Source organism: Patiria miniata, unplaced genomic scaffold (assembly GCF_015706575.1).
Source record: "Patiria miniata isolate m_02_andy unplaced genomic scaffold, ASM1570657v1 HiC_scaffold_7, whole genome shotgun sequence".
NCBI classification, from domain to species: domain Eukaryota; kingdom Metazoa; phylum Echinodermata; class Asteroidea; order Valvatida; family Asterinidae; genus Patiria; species Patiria miniata.
In genome coordinates, this window is record NW_024037074.1 from 38,891,156 (window position 1) to 38,908,348 (window position 17,193).

The 17,193-nt window shown below is 39.8% G+C and overlaps 1 protein-coding gene across 1 annotated transcript in view; it reads left to right on the forward strand.

Moving 5' to 3' along the window:
* LOC119744582 (polypeptide N-acetylgalactosaminyltransferase 2-like) overlaps positions 1–17,193 on the forward strand; it is a 92,188-nt gene that overhangs the window by 28,001 nt on the left and 46,994 nt on the right. Inside the window, exon 2 of the mRNA XM_038220578.1 lies at positions 2,714–2,994. Within this exon, the coding sequence (XP_038076506.1) occupies positions 2,714–2,994 (281 nt within the window). The remainder of the gene's footprint in view (positions 1–2,713; positions 2,995–17,193) is intronic.

Sequence of the window (17,193 nt, forward strand, 5' to 3'; positions counted from 1 at the left end):
CACTGGAATCCTGCTGCTGCACAATTTTAACGTGTTTTTAGATTGGGTTATGGTCGAGAATAAGCTTTATGTGGCCTCTCTGGACTCCCATATATTTGCACTAAGCTTAGTTGGGCACCATTTGCAGTCATCAGCCGACATTTGAAGCAAAAAAATCAGGTACAAAAAAAAAAAAAAAGCCGCGTCGCCGCACCACTTTTTGGGCAAGCTCCATACCAGAAACCGGAGACTTTTTTGGGGGGGCCTAAACTGACAGTTTTTTTGCATTGGGTTGGCACACCTCCAGAATCAAAGTCAAAAATATTTGTGTGCAGTTTTCCATATGGTGTTGGAATTTGCCAGGATGGCTCCTAGTAAATCATGCTAGGGAGATAAACTTTAATAGGGTTAATGAATTGAGCAGTTTCAAAAGGCACTTTTGAGCAGACTCAGGTTCGATCGAGCACAGGTTGTTAAGGTATACATGTACTGTTGACACTTGTACCAGTTTGTACACACTCATATTTAAAAAAAAATTTGACACGGTTAGCCTCTCAACCCTGGTCCCGACCAGGGTTGACTTTTAACCCAAAAGAGTACGGAACCTGTGTACAAGCCGTGTTCGATTCTTGCGAGTGTGAAAGAGGGTGCCAACATCTCAAAGTTCAACTCGGGTCAAACATGGATATTTTTGATTGCGAACGGGCCTAGCCCTAACCCTGCTGAATCCAACAGGATCCAACTATGTCACATACCAGATGGAGCCTGTTGGATTGAGCATTCCTCATGCAAAATGTTGGACTCAGCAGGCAACTGAACCGCATTATAACGCCATGTTGGACTCCGTTGGATTCAGCAGACAACTGAGAATGAGGCACAGTGGATTGAGCAGGAAAGTCCGGTTGGACTCGGTTGGATTGAGCAGGGTAGTCCTGAGGAAGTACGAGGGGGTTAGGGTTCTAATGTACCCTGTAGAATATTTCTACAATGTGACTTGATATGGAAGCTGTATATAAATATGCACGGTCTGCACAGGGGTAGTAGAATGTGTACACATGGTACACAGTGTTGAGGGTCTAGACAAATATGCAGTGGCCCCTCACCATACATGAAATATGACAATGTTAACATTCATTAAGCTCCACTGTGTTTGCATACAGTCACATGATACATGACAAATATGTTGAAGTCGTCTAAGGCGACGTAGTAAACACATGTAAAGTTCTTCCCTCATGAATTGCGAGTGTGTTTGACATTTTGCAACCAGGTCTCTGTTGGCTGTTTCTTCCCCCCTCCTTTGAGAAATCCATGTTTATTGTGACAGAACCAGACCGTAACATTTGTTGCAATAAGACCCCCTCAGTGGAGGGAAAGTCAACCCAGTTCACCTATATTTCACTTCCAAGACAAATAATCCACACATGGTAGTGATGATTGTAAGTACCAGTGTTGTGTACCGCCGTCTTTCCTGTATGTGTACAACATATTGCCAATGGCAGAAACAAAAACATGTACTATGTGACTATGTCACTCAACCGCCTCGGGGTGCGATCAGGGGTCACTGGAGGTCAGCGGAGATCATTCAACAATGTCAGTTTGGCTGGCAAGCAGAAGAATTCCAGCAGCCAGACAGAAACGAAATCCATACGTTTGAATTGTTGGCTCGGGATTCTGTGTGTTCCTTAGCGGGCCCACGCATTCTTGTACCAGTTCAAATACCAGCGCAAGATCAGAAACTGTGGATACCGAGAAAGAACGATGAAATTACATACATTGGCAGTGCATCAATTTCGAGGAGCAGTTGTTTGTTTGAAGCTGTATTCAATAATAAAGAATGTTAACACAGAATCGCTTCCTCTTCCAATTTTAATGGATTTGATGAAGTCTTTAGTTAAAAAAAATCTCCTAATGTAAAATTTACAAAAACACTTCTTGTTTCACTTTTGCGTATTTGTTTTGATGACATCATTGATATTTCAAAATAATTGCATCCCCCCTCAAAAAAGTGTATCACTTTGATTCTTTTATGCTCTAAAAATGTTTCAAGAAAGTGTACTTTTCTAAAATCACGATTTTGAAACTGAGTGCATGGATCACAAGCCAACATTACCCGTCTTGAGTAAAAAAACTTTCAACGCAGTCTTATACCCTGTGTCAAATTTTCATGCAGGAAGTTGGATGATTACACCAACTTTTACATTGCATTAATACACAAGTACTGGTATGTACAGGTGCTTTTATGGTGGATTTAAGGTCAGACCATTGTTTTTCTAATGGATTGCAACAGCTCTCAACTGAGGACAGTTTTGCAAACTGAGGACAGTTTTGCACATCGGGAACCCGTTTTCCTGTTATGTTCTCTGTACTTATTTTAAAGTGCACATTGGCTAAAAAGAAAATAGTTGAAAAGATCTTAAAAAAGAGTAGAAAAAAGAGTTTGCTATTTCCCAGGTTTTAGCTTTGCTAATGTTGCTAGTATCGTGTCTTTGGGCGTGATCCCTGGCTATCCTGTCTATGGCCACCTGGCCATACTGGTCTATGGCTTCTGAACAAAGACTTTGACAAACTGGAGAACTGCCAACATACCCCGGTAGGGCTTAGTTGGTAGAGCTTCAATACAGTTTTCTGGAGGTCGTAGGTGCAAACCTCGCTCCAGTCATAAATAAAAAAAGGAACTGTGCTTTGTATCAGTATGAATTAACCAAAGTGTGATATCTGTCTTTCTCTCCCACAGCCAAAAGAAGCAGCCAAGCGCTTTAAATTCATAGTCGAGGATCCTGGGAAGGACAAACTCGTCGTCGGGGATGCTGGGAAGGTTGTCGGTTCGAACGGCATAAACCAGCATGGCCAGCCCAGCGAGCTGGACAAATCTTGGCAGAACTTTGACCAGAAGGCCTACATCGCCAAGACCCTGGTCAAGAAAGGGGAGGACGCCTACGCCAGGAACAAGTTCAACCAGAAGGAGAGCGACAAACTCAAGATGGACAGGGACATCCCGGACACCAGACATGCACAGTGAGTATATGGCTCAGCCTCTTGTGTTCAGCTGCTTTCATTTTAGAGCGAAGTTCGGCGAGGACATCAGTTGCATAGTGGCCTAACTTATGCCCCTGCACTAATACAATTTGCAAACATCTAGTCAAACGCTGGTCAAAATGTCGTCGCAAAACTTCTTGATCCTGGCTCCCTGCTGTGTATTACGATACGCACGGCTTTTGGTAACCAGCGATGGAACCGTGCCCTGTGATCCGGTTCCAAATAGTCCAGTTCCAAGTAGTCCAACCGTCCTGTGTTAGAGTGTAGTTAGCCGAACTATAGTGAACCATAGTTCTTGCCCTAACTTGCTCCTAGATTTAATCTTGGATTTTGTTTTAACAGGAACATGTGTTTGTGGAACTGTTGCTGTAACAGTCGCAACCTTGATAAGTTGGGCAATTTCAGGCTCTACAACGATCAGGATAAGTCAGTAAAATCGTCGATTTTAAGCTTGTCTTTAAGCTTGTATGCCGTAACTTACGCCACCATAAATGACTGCGTAAGTTATGCCATAATTTGCTGCATAAGTCACAGACTTGTGAACTGCAAAGCATTCATGTAATGTGTCATACATGTACATGAAATTGTTCATGACATAGAATGTTGCAGAATTTATGCAATTAAATGTAATTATGATAATAATGGGTGTTGTTTATATAGCGCATTCCACCAAAGCTACATGTAGGTCTCAAAGCGCTTCACCGTTATTACCCCTGCTCATCAGGCCATGAGACCACTTCTCTGCAGCCGAGATCAGCGCACTCTGGTCTCTACCCTCACGGGTACCCATTTATACACCGTAACCACTTGACCACGGCGCCCCATGACGTTACGCATTTACCTAAAGAACACTTCTCATGAAATCTGCTTCTTGTCTCCAGTCTTGTTCATGTTTTAAATGTGTTTTTTTTATCATTGACCTGTGATCTTTTCTGAACTTTAATAGTCTAATTTCACATGCTGGGCTGGACATTGTGATAAATGCTGTACTTTAACCCCAACTCCCTAGGGTGATTTACAAGGAACCTTCCTCATCCTTGCAAATCCCAACACCATATGGTAAACTGCGGACATACACAGTTGGACTCTATTTTTGTGTGGTATGCCTATTCCCATGTAAAGCAGTCAGTTTACTAGTGCAGTACTCATCCTAACAGATCCCAACAAACCCTGGTGTTGGAGTTTGGCTGGTTGGGGACCGTTAGGGTTAATGGCTGATGTTCACCAACAGGTTTCACCTTCATCACTCCTGCACCCGATATCATGAAACTTGTCATACCGTAACTTACAATGCACTGCTGCGATGCGCCCTGCGAACCATTTCACAAAGAAGCGTTACACGTTGCACAAGTCATAAAAAGTGCTTCACAAAATTATGACCCCTATCCATCTGACCAGTTTTCTGCAGCAGCTTAAGATCAGCGCAGTGCAGATTTAACCCTCATACATGTACCTGTGCCCCTTTATACTCCTTGGTGGAGAGAAGCAATTGTAGTAAAGTGTCTTGCCCAAAAACACAAACACTGTCACGGTTTGAACCCACATGAGTTGCACATAAGTTGAACGCCGTAACACTTGGACCACAATACTGCACACAGATTACTAAACAAAACATCCAATTTTTTTTTGTCCTGATTCATTATTTCCTTTGATTTTTCAAATTCGCGTTTGAAAACTTACTAAATTCCAACCTCCCCCCCAAGAAAAAAACCTGATAAAACTAAAAACTTTCAAGGATTGATCTTATGAAGTACATGCACCCAAATTTCTCTCACCGCAAAGTACATGTGGCGTGTTACACATGACAAATTCATGAACTTTATGGATCACATATGGCTAGCTGTGCATTTAATGATATAATATGAACCATATGACTTCGTGGATTGACAGAGGCCATCTCAGGAAATGTTGATTTTGTTTTTACAATTGTTATCAGTTGTTTGCTGGGAGCAGATGCGCTGGTAGGTTTAGAGTGTTTCATTTTTACAACATGTCCATGTATGAGGTTCATTCCCACAAGCAAAAATACACTTTCCTTTTCAAATCGTTTTTCCATTTATCTTTACTGAACCCAGAAAATGCAGGAAACAAAACCAAGCGTGATGATCGAAAACATAAGAAAATCCAAATAAATTTTGTAATAAATTTTGTCCTCTCATGTTTCGTAAGCAAACAATTTGGAAAGACAGTACATGTAAGTTGATTGATATTAAAATGACTCAGCAATATATTCAGATGCATACATGTACATTTATGGCCTATTTACATACCTTTCCCCTTATTTTTAAGTTCCAGCCCTGAATATGTAAAAATTTTAATTTTTTTTTAAAGCGAAACACAAGAACAAATCACCATTATTTAGAAGTGTACTTTACAACTTTTCTTCAAATTATTTGCGGTTTACAATACGTCAGGAAGGAATTTTGGTGTATAGCTAAGCACAAAACAACCCACTATAATAAAAACATCCATTGTTTTCAGAGTATTTTAGATGCCCCCCCCCAAAAAAAAATCCCCAAAACCCCAAAACATTTGCTGGTCAAAGGTAAAACAAGTAAATCCATTTTGACAAAAAAATAATTAATTTCTCGATGAGCAGAGGAAGAAGAACTTTAATTTTCACTGGCAAATGCATCCATCCTCGTTTACAGTTTACCAGTCAATTTAAAAGCAAATCCAATTTGCATTGCATTCAGCAATCCAATATGAACAGCATGTTTCGTCGACGACAGAATGCATTCATGAGACACATGCTTCACATCTCGGGTAGCAATCAGCAACCCAAATGTCGCGGTGCGGGAAAAGTCAGATGGATGTCAACGGTGCTCCATCATTACTTCAACCAAGTATCGGTTCTTGATGGACAGTGATGCGTGCGGAGCGCGGTGGACTTATTTACTTGCACGAGACACACTTCAACTCTGCCGAGAAGCAGGCCATAGTGTGACCATTACCTTGACAATTGTTTGTCTTGTGTGCACTCTTTGTGTCGTGTTACGTACATGTACTTGCTCCTGCTTACTGCTTGTTCCGTTTATAAACACTGATAAATTTTTTTTTTTTTTTTAACTGAACTTTCTTAAAGGTAATATGTATAGCATTTGCAAACATCAAAACACAAAACTACCACATTAATAAAATACCTTACTTGACTGTAAGTGAATAATAGTCTCTAGCATCCGGTGAAATCATGGCACCTGGTGTGCTGTCATTTTCAAGAAAAGTAGAATTTTTGTATCTATTTCCAAGGATGGTACAAGCTGATGATTGATTGCGCACATATCGCATGCATTCCTTAAGTAGAGGCGCACATGCATTTTAGCAACACTATTAGTCAAACGAGCATTGAGTGAATACATGCACCTTCCACCTGCGTGCAAGTGTGTGTCAGTGTGTATCTATTGATCAGGGGTCCCCCCTCAGTAATGGCTGGTCGTCACATTAGTCTATTAGCAAACAAAGCAAACTACATGTACACATTTTAACCCACTACCAATACACTTTTAAAGGCATATTGGATCATTTGTACCTACCGGTACCGAATTATTAGCAAAAAGCTTACTTGGATTAATTAAAGATCGTACTGGTACTAAACACCCTGTAAAATTATTTTGTTTGGGTTTCTGCCATTTAAGAAAACAAATCAAGACATGTACAACGTAGGTGATTTCCAATGATTAGTCAATTGACTGATTTTTGGAAGTAAATAGTGCTATTGACGAAATCGTGTTTTGTGATCACAAGGTGCATGGTTTTTCACTGTTTTCTCCCCTGAGCTCTTCAACCCAGCTTAGGTTTTGGAAATTCTTCTTATTGGAAATGAATAAAATGCATGAAAAGCAAATGATCCTTTACGTAACTTGTCACAGAGGTTTCAGACCAGTGCGTCAGTAATATGCATACTGTCTGATACAAATTTATGCATGTAAAACCAAGTCAAAAGGCTTAACCTGTAGCGTCACCACCTGTTTCCATTAAATTAATGGTCTGTTAAATTTTATGCAACAGAATCACAAAGCAAATTTCATGCATATTTTTATTGGCTTGTGTAAAACAAAATCAGTAATAGGACCACATACATGCACAGAGGCACTTCACTGCTCTTTTTGTAGGGCCTATCGGTACATGTAGATTTTAAGATTGTAAAAATTCATGAACTGGTCACTTCCGTTGGTGTACTCTACAACAGACAGTAAACAAATTTAACCAAAAAGCAGCATTTATGCCGATATACTCCATAATGATGAGTGAAATTAATCTAAGTTTGGTTTTTACTAAATTTTCTAATTACACATTCAATTTGGTGTGAATGCGTTTGGCTTGCTTTTTGTTTTATTTGCCTGTTTTGTGTTGTTTTCATTTGATTTTGAATGAACAAAACACCGGTCAGATAAAACTTTGCATGGAATTTATCATTGGAGGGCAGATTTTTATTCCCCAAGCGATCCTATGCACTGTATACATTTAACACATGGAGTAGAACTGATACGGCAAACCAGTGAAATATACACGTATGTAGGACAACGGCGTATTGAAGTTTCTAGAGCTGGTTTTGAAACAGCACACTGTAAATTAGTCTCGTTGCAAGACGTTCTTAGCGAGGTAATTCACGGTAGACGGTACAGTCTTTGTACCGTGCGCAACATGTTCCTGGTCCCATAGTGCCATTCACGAACCTGACTCGGTAGACAAACCGCACTCAAAGAACGTCTTGGGAATCTTGCATTACAACAGTGCGTGACTTAATATGCAAAGTAACAGTGCATGCGCACTGGTGGAAACAAAAAGGGCTGTTTTGAAAACTGTTAGTCAGGTGATATAACATGTACACGTGCAATGGGTATCGACTGTACAGATCAGTCGAAACATGGCCACGGTCAAATTGACGAACTGCACTGATGTGATGATTTATTTTAGCTTTGCAATGCCCAGTTTCTTTGCTACAAAACTGATGACTTAATCCACGCAGACCTACTACATGTACGTTTTGTACGTGCAGCAACCAGACATGCTATGTCATGCACGCATGCGAATACACACACAATTCTGCTAAGAATTTCCGCTGTCTGCCTGTCCTTCGTTTTCTCTTCCTTCTTTTGATATGTTAATTGCATATTTACCATTGAAGTTGCCAGTTATAGGGTAAATTTTAGCAATTACAAGTTAATGAGAAGTTAATGAAGCATAGCAAGTAATCAGACACGTATGTTTCTGCTTCAGCAAGCTAGTTTCCTCTTGCACTTAAGGGGCCATCGACAATCATCAATATTTTCTAAAGAGTATAGAGAGTACTCTATTCAGAACCCCCCCCCCCTCCCAGAGAGTACTTAAGAAAATGTTGAATTTTACAGTGTATTTGTACTAGCGTTAAATGGTGGTTAAGCCAAGCCAACGTGTAACAGCGCACTCTCTGTTTCATGCAATGCTCTGGGGCAGCCACTGTCTTGGAGTAAGATTAAGTGGAAATGCGAACACGAGTGCGAATTCATTTTGCCAAAAAATCTCCAAGTGTTAACATTTAAGGGGCATGACGGCCAAAGATACATGTAATTCTGGGCACGGCCATTTTTGGTTGTGAAAGTTCATTCTTTCTTATTACAGCACTATTGAATGGGCCCCAAAAATAACACCTGCAATTTGGCGGAAAAATAAACTCAACTTAAAACCGTTTGTATGCTTAAGAAAATGTCGATATTTATAGATGATCCCTTACTGCATGGAGTTTTATTTATTTTTAGTACTTTTAAAAAATAAAAACAAAATTTCTTGATGCACATCACATTTTGAGTGACATTCATGCCATGTCTACAGGCCAAAAGTACCGGTGGTACTGTGCTGCCACAAAATTAACACATAACATTTGATTGTGATGTATGAAAATTCAATTTATGCAATAAAAAAATGAAAACAAATATGCAAGCTTGGAGAAAGCAGAGCAACAATGTAATGCAATTGGATCATTCAATAAATTTAGGGTCCAAAAGCTGACACTTTTCCTGTCGCTGTTACCTCTGAATTTTGTAATTTGCAATTCAAGTATCATTCAGAATGACTTCAAACGATTTTCGTTTGTTGGGTAGGTTGTCTGCTTCAGGTATTCACTCTAGGGGGACGACTGCATTAAGGAGTGCATCTAAAATTATAAATTCATAGATGTCAGATGTAACAGGGATAGGCAGAAAGTGGACCCCTAATTTATAGAATGACTAAAATGTAAATGGAGTGTATGGATATATCTATGAAAAGGCAATGTGCTTTGCTGTAGTATGAGCTGTACCATACATGCATACATGTACGTGTTTCAGGGTGAATTGCAATTGGAAACTCGATGGTGCCGGTAATTTGCATAGGTAGGTGCTCAGAGAATGCACTTGAAGAAATCCGATCCCTGTCTGAATGCTACCGTAGGTGGGAGCACAGAGAATATATTTCTCTTGTTTTGGGCTTAGGTTTCTGGTATGCGTACGTGTCGCCTGTAGCCATGCGCGTCGGCAAAATTAAAAAGTTTTTTTTTTCAATGTAAGGCCAAGTTCGCGCAAGGACTATAGTTAACCATAGTTCGACTAACGCTTGCTCGAACTCTGTCTAGTCGACGGTGGTTGACTATGCTAGTCGACTATTTGGAACCAGCCTACTGGGGTTGGTTGCTTCGCTGGTAACCAATAGCCGCGCGCATTCATAACGCAAGCAGAGAGCCAGGATCCAGAAGTTTTGCGATGACATTTTGACCAGCGTTTGACTAAAGACGTTCGCACGTTGCTATCAGTGCGCAGGCGTAAGGTACGTCACAAATCAACCACTAGTCGACTAATGGTCCTTGCCCGAACTTGGCCTAAGATGATGTTTCAAAGCTGCCATACTCACTAGTTTGCCTGGAATCTTGCTGCTGCACAATTTTAACGTGTTTTTAGATGGGGTTACGATCGAGTATAAGCTTTATGTGGCCACTCTGGGCTCCCATATATTTTGCACTAAATTCAGTCGGCATCATTATGCAGTCATCAGCCGACATTTGACGGAAAAAAAGTATAAAAAAAAAGAAAAGAAACCAGCCACGTCGCCGCACCACTTTTGGGGCAAGTTCCATATCAGAAACTGAAGCCTTTTTTTTTGGCATTAGAGATTGTTTTTTTTGGCAACGAGAATTGTTTGGATGAAAACAAAATGTACAAAGTATCCCCGGCTGTGGTTTTTTATGTTCTCCTTTTTATTGGCCTTTCTGTCTTACGAAATTTTATCGGTCTTTCTGTCTACTATCATTTCGTAAGCAACATGTATTGGGGAAAGAGCCAAGAGATGCATTCCAGTCGAAAGTGTTCCTTTAACGCTAACCAGCTAGCCCCTGCACAGTCATGTAGAACCAATGGGCCAGCTATAGACAGGTACTTAGCCAGCATGGGACCTTTTCCTAATCAAAGTTTCATTGCCTAGTGCCCCCTATCGATCTTAGTCATGTACATGTGCATGTAATATTCATACTGGCGGGGAAAGGGCGTGCTGATCCGTGAGCCCTTCACAGTTTGGAGTCGCGTTTAAAGGGGAGCCGTCTAGATATTTGTGGGAGCTGGTCATGCTTCATAACGTGTGATATGGTTTTAATGGGGGAGGGGGGGGGGCATAATGGCCTAGAAGATAGTGTTAAATTTACATGATCAGTGGAAGGCGCTACCTAACCTCATAAATATTCATGAACCAAATGCGCTTATTTCATTGGGCAGTGTTTCAACGCGTTGAAGTAATAGTCCGCACAAGCACTTGGAACATGTGTACAAACATCCAACTGGTCAATTGTGCCAGAGAAGTACATGTACACATGTACACTGTACATGTTCACCCAGATTACATGTATATGTAGCGTGTGGACATCAAATTATTGGATCACAATACGACAACTTTTATGATTGACAAGTGATTGTATGCATTCCATGGGAGGGATTTCCCCCTCCCCCCCCCAGAAGTTTTTCACTTTTTATAATCAAAAACTAAACAACATGGTTTAAATTTAGGGAAGAAGTATGATATTTTGACTACCTTCTTTTGCTTACCATTCCCTTTCTGGCTGGCAAATTCAGTAAAGTCATCTAAGTAGTCAGGTTTGTCGCCAAGGAGGGGGGGGGGAGGGGGGGGGGCGCCTGGTGGGTCCGGGCCCCCTTGGCGAGCAATTGCCCCCTCCTCAACGGCAAAAGCCATACATACATACATGTATGTATTTTTGTATTTTTCATGGTAGTGGGCCCCCCTAGTTGGTACTATGGCCCCCCCCCCCCATGCTCGGGGCTGGCGCTGGCGCCATGAGTCAAACAACTTTAACCGTTGGACCACAGCTAGTATTCTTATGGTTTTATATATATAGCAGTTAAGAATTTTTTTTAATATAAATTGAAAGTGAAACATTCATTAATTATTTTTAGCATTTTTTTTATTTGGAGTGTAGAAGAAAAAATCATTTAGACCATTGACATGGTTTTCTAGACGGATCCTTGTGCAGGTGAGCTAATAGTGTGAGAAAAAAACTTTCATTTTTCCCTTCGCAATAGGGAATCAACCGTGACGTTCCCAGCCTCGGCCTTGTACATTGTTAATTCAGCAAATTTAGAGTCGTTCAAGCATGTCGTTATTTCACAGATGAGTCATTATAAATATCGTCGTCGCTCATTCATGTCACATCTGGGGTCTGTTCTTGGAGTGAGGAAGCAAGGGGGGAGGCTTTACACTTTTCTCCAAGCATCTCAAGCTGTTGGTCGCAACTCCTTAGGATGTGATGAGGGGCGATAATGGGGTTTGATAGGCATAGCGTGGCGGCGCTCGAGGGCATGCGGATGTGGCATAATAACCCTAATAATAATGGACAGTATTGGTTGATGTTATATTTTGTCAACCATTGCTGTTTTTTTGCAGACTTGTTTAAATAAAAGCTTGTACTGGTAGCTGTTACATATAAAATGTAAATTTTTTTACAAGCATGCTCTTGTATAATAGGTAGACCATTTGATTTCTCAAACATCTTTAACAAACATCTTTAACATCTTCATTCACTAAAGGAAGAGCATGTACAAATCAGGTTGGCCCAGTGGTTCTTTCCTCGCCTTCCACCTCTATGGCCCGGGTTCGATTCCTGCCCTGGTCCACGTGTGGGTTGTGTTCTCAGTTTCTACCTGATTCTGTGGGTTTTCCCCAGAAAATTCTTGTGGGGTTTTCCTCCCACCTCTAAAACTCTTCTCATTGTCTTCTCTCTACAGCTTTATTGAGGCTTGCAAGCTATAGCACCTAGCGCTTTTTGAGGAATTCTTGGTTTCATTACCAGAAATTAATAATAATTTTTAATAAAAAGTGTAGCAAGGTAAATTGGATCTTTAGAATAAAAAAAAATGAAAGTAGATGAAATTTTAAGTTGCCAATTGCTACCAAGAAGAACAGATCTATACAAGGCATGCGTACAGTTTCTGTCAACACAATATGTACTGTACATGGACTTAAACAATAAGTCACAAAGCTAATGTCTTTGCTTATTCTTAAACACAAGTCAGTCGAGTCCGGCAAAATCAAAGTAACTTTAAATATGAAAATTGATTCCACATAAAGGTGATGCTATTGTGCTGCAGGATCATGCAATTATACTTGTAAAAAAATTACAGAAAATTCAATTAGCTCTTTATGAAATGTACCGACCATGTTTTTTTGAAACCACTTGTGTTGTTGCAAGCACGGAATTTATGCTCGAAAGAACTTTTTAATTTTCTTCCCCGCAGAAACCACAGACCAAAAAAATTAAATAAACAGCTCAGACAGTTGTGATTAATGAAAGTGAGCCAATCTCACTCATGAATAAATTCATGGGAGGCTTAGTCTACAAAGCAGAAATGTATAAATAATTCTGCTTCATCTTCCGAGTGCCAACTACAGAAGTAAATATTGAAAATGGAAAAAATGAAGATGTACATGTACATGTACATGCATGGCTGTGCCCATCTTATTCACAGCATCTTCTGATATCAAATTCAAGTCACGTTAAAAAAAAATTGTCCCAGTTATTTTTTTCCCCTGTCCGCTTCTCCTCGCCAAATTTAATTCCATGCACTGAGGCAGTTTCCATTCGTCAACTGGGGAGGTCTTTCGGTATATTGCTGGGGCTGCATTTAAACGATTCCTTCCTCAAATAGCCGTGGCTCACGAGAGCTTGAAGAGTCGTCAGCGATATATATATTGCTGCCACGAAATTGTTCCCCGCGGCATTTTTGCTTGAGGGAGCACGCGCTTAAAACACAAGAAGCGTATTGGAGCAGCACGCGAGTACGCAGGTCGTTATCGTTGGGTGAGTTCAAAATCCTACGGGAGTGACTTCTGGAGTCATTTAGTGAAATTGGCTCTGGGACTACCGATACCCGCTCGCTGAAATTGGTAGCTTAAATATGGGATGAGGTGGATTATTGCTTGTTGAAATTGCTGTTTTAAATTTATTTCAGTTGTTTAAATGTCGTCGGTTACACCACGAAGTGATGTATCGTTGTGCACAAAGCCCATCTATTGATGATATGTCACTGTGTGATGCACCCTACAATGTGTATCAGGGCAATTTCATCAGAATGTGGACATGGCTGAAAAATTAAAAGATTATGAAATCTTCAAACTGTAAGCATCACAACCTCAAATGTGGTATCAAATTAAAGGGGCTATAAACACTGACTTAACACTTAGACTGCATCATTGCAATGGTCTAACTTATAGACCGACTGACAGCCAGAGCTTTAAGACCACCTAACACGACAGACAGCTTTAAGACTGATTATTACAATCCGCCCCAGATATACAAGTTCAAAGACCGGTTTACATCTAGGCCACAAAACCTTCTATTTATTAAGAGAAAAATTGACAGTTTATAATTCGTGATTTGGCTGGCATAGGCAAGTTTTGTCCTATTAATCAGCATGGGTTTATGATATATTTAAATGTGTACATTGAGAGCATGTCCCTAGATCCACAAAACACGCTTATGGCCGACTTCAAAATCTTATCCTTCAGAAAACTTTTTAAGTTCTAACAGTCATACAAGTGTCAGCACGACTCTAACCGGACACTTATAACACTTTTACAGTACAAACTATCTTCGTTCATTACCTCCATCCGTTGGTTGAATAAGATCTAGTTTGTAGTCAAGAATCAAATGAAGATCTACCGTAGTTCTGCAGGCTATCCCAAAAAATAAAGGTGCCATTCTGGTGGGCTACTTTCGCCATAGTCATAATTCAAAATTAATTACTGTCTTCAGGTTGTTATGGAAAAGTCAATTTCTGAATACTTAATATGGAAATTGTTTTTAACGTAGGATTGAAGAAAAAAAAATTAATGTTTCATTGCTCAATGGCAGGGGAAATAATAAGTAGTCCTTGGGCACCAATTCCAGTGGCACTTTATAAATAAGCTTTATTAATTCGCATTATAGAAGTACAAAAGGCTTAGGAGCTTTTGATTATCTGATGAGTCTTAATCCTTAACCATTAGAGAATTGCTGTACAATGAGGCCCAACACTTGCTGAACAATGAGGCCCAAGTCTTGCCTCAAGAAACACGAACTTGTCCTGGACTTAGGCAGAATTGTTTGACTGAACTTATTTCAGCTATTTCAATTATTGCCACACATGTTCTCCAGTGTATCTGGGGGCCTCACAAACCGCACAATAGCCAGCAACAGAAAACAAGACGATTATTTCTGCCGCAAAGCTGCCAATCAACGTTCATAAATTCGTCACCCGAGGCAGAAATTTCTCCAGAGACAGATCGGATGCGGGGAAATGTTATGAAAGAGATATCGGTAAGGCAATTGTGTACCTAATCTTCTTTGGGCAAGAAATATCAATTTCATTTTTCATGGAGCCAGAGGCTTGGCCCTGTCAAGACGACTTCAAAGATTTGATGAATATGTCAAGTTAAGCGGTATTGCTCCGCAGTTTATCTAGATCACAATTGGATAACAGAGAAATGACCCTAGGGAACGAATAGGTTAGATTTCATTTTTAATTCTTGCTTTCTAATAAACACTTTCATAACAAAGATGTTGTGACTGTCATTATTTAAAAAACAAGTTGAAAATTGTTTTTCTGATGTTACCAAAAAAATTGTATTACAAGCAATTGCTGTAAAATAATTGAAAATCATGTATGTGACACGGTATGTCAAAATCAGGCACTTTTGGGCAAGAAGTCAATTTTCAGTTATTGCAATATTGGTTAAATATAAAATTTGCTCTTTCAAACGCTGGGTGTTTTTTTAAATTGGATATTCCAAAGCAAAGTTATTAAATTTTGAAAACGGACTATCCCAAATGTCGGGCTAATTTTGCGTCGTTAACGAACAAAATCTTGAACAAAGTGTCATTTTGTGAAATGACATGCCTCTCTAAAAGTGTTTTTAAAAATATTTTGCAGATAAAATTTCAGTTTGAAACATTTTACAGAAAATGTTAATCACTGAAACCTCCCCCATGTCATTTTGCAGCTGTTTCTCCATTCGTAGCTCTGCTCAATTCTGCCTGGTTTTGACATACCACGTCATATATACCAATTAATAATCCATTCCAAACAAAAACCACCAAATGTAAAAATAAACTGAAATGAACCAGACCTAAATAGATGTGACAGCGAGCAAGTTGTCAAATAAACATTTGTATTGCACATGGTAGAAACATATGTTCCTGACTCTTTCCGTCTCAGAATGCCCGCCATCTCTCTGGTTTCAGGATGGAATGTCTGAACCTTTCACATTGATAGTGCCTATTCTGAAATCCTACCAACCTGTCGTCGAAATTTCATCTCAAACAGACATTCCAAATTATCCGCAGCGGTGGGCAGATAGTTGCATTAGAAATATTTCATCACCATCTGTTCGAGATATGGTTGTAAAGTTTTGGAGCGGTGGGTACATGCAGTTGTATCAATTGCTCAGTCGTGTTACTTGATGCTAGATGTATTTTCCAATAGAAACTTTTTGAGGTTTCCTGCTCACAAGTGAAACCGAAATATTCTCCCATGTGGCCAGGCCAAATTTCACGGCGCTGCCAAGCACAAAAATTTGCTTAGCACAAAAAAGTCTGGCGTATAAAAGCAAGTTACCAGCCAAAACTCTGGACGTGATGTATATTGCTTGTGATTAGTATTCAGCTGTTGTTTGCTTAGCATGAAAATCACATGGAGTTTTGGCTGGTAACCTGCTTATATAAGCCAGACTTTTTTGTGCTAAGCAAATTTTTGTGCTTAGCAGCGTCGTGAAATTGGGCCAGCTGAAGGTTTGTGTTTCCATTATTTTTACAATCATCAAGTTTACATTTCCGAATGTGATCTGTGGCTGAGTTTCAGAAAGTATCTTTGTAGTCTAGTTTATATTTCCTTCCCTTGTACATGCATACCGGTACCAACGTCCCCATGTATGGCTTGATAATATTTGAAGAAACGTTTTGTTAAAATGAAAGTTACCCTAAGTCAGACAAAGTGGAGCACATGTTGTTTTTTTAATGGAAAGGAAATAAAACTTTGGCTTTCTGACATTCCGTTGGAATGAGAAGAGAATATTATTAAATGAGGATGTCGTCATTAGTTCTTTTGCTGAAAAAAAAATAAACCAGCAAAGATACAAAAAAGCTACACATTTATGTATTTCAAACACTCACACTATAAACTAATTCGACAACCGAAATTTCTGAGGCGGAACCACACTTCATGACTCTGCTTACCGTCCGTGCTTACAGTTAGCATATTTCACGGGTTAGCGAGGAAGTTTGGCTTATGCGCATGCGTACATCCTGTATTAACTATAAGGATTCCAAGCTTACAGGATTAGCACAGATGTTTTGTTTGCAAATGTGTTTGACTAGCACAGAATGATTGGCATAAATGAGGAATTGTGTGGTTAGCAGATCAACGAATGGTAGACATTGGTAGACCAGTAGTCATTGGTATTGAGACCAAAAAAAAGTTTGCCGAACGTAACTTTATTCAAAAAGCCGCATTACCATTGCAACGAAATTTGAACAAAAAAAATTTGGAGCACTCAGTATCTGTCAACCACACGCTTGATGTGTTGGGAATAATTGACAGAGAAAACGGTTGCCGCTGAATGGCACTTTGCCTACCGATCTCTTAAAGCTGATTTCAAAAAAACTTGTTTTGATTCTTCAGGGAGTACGTG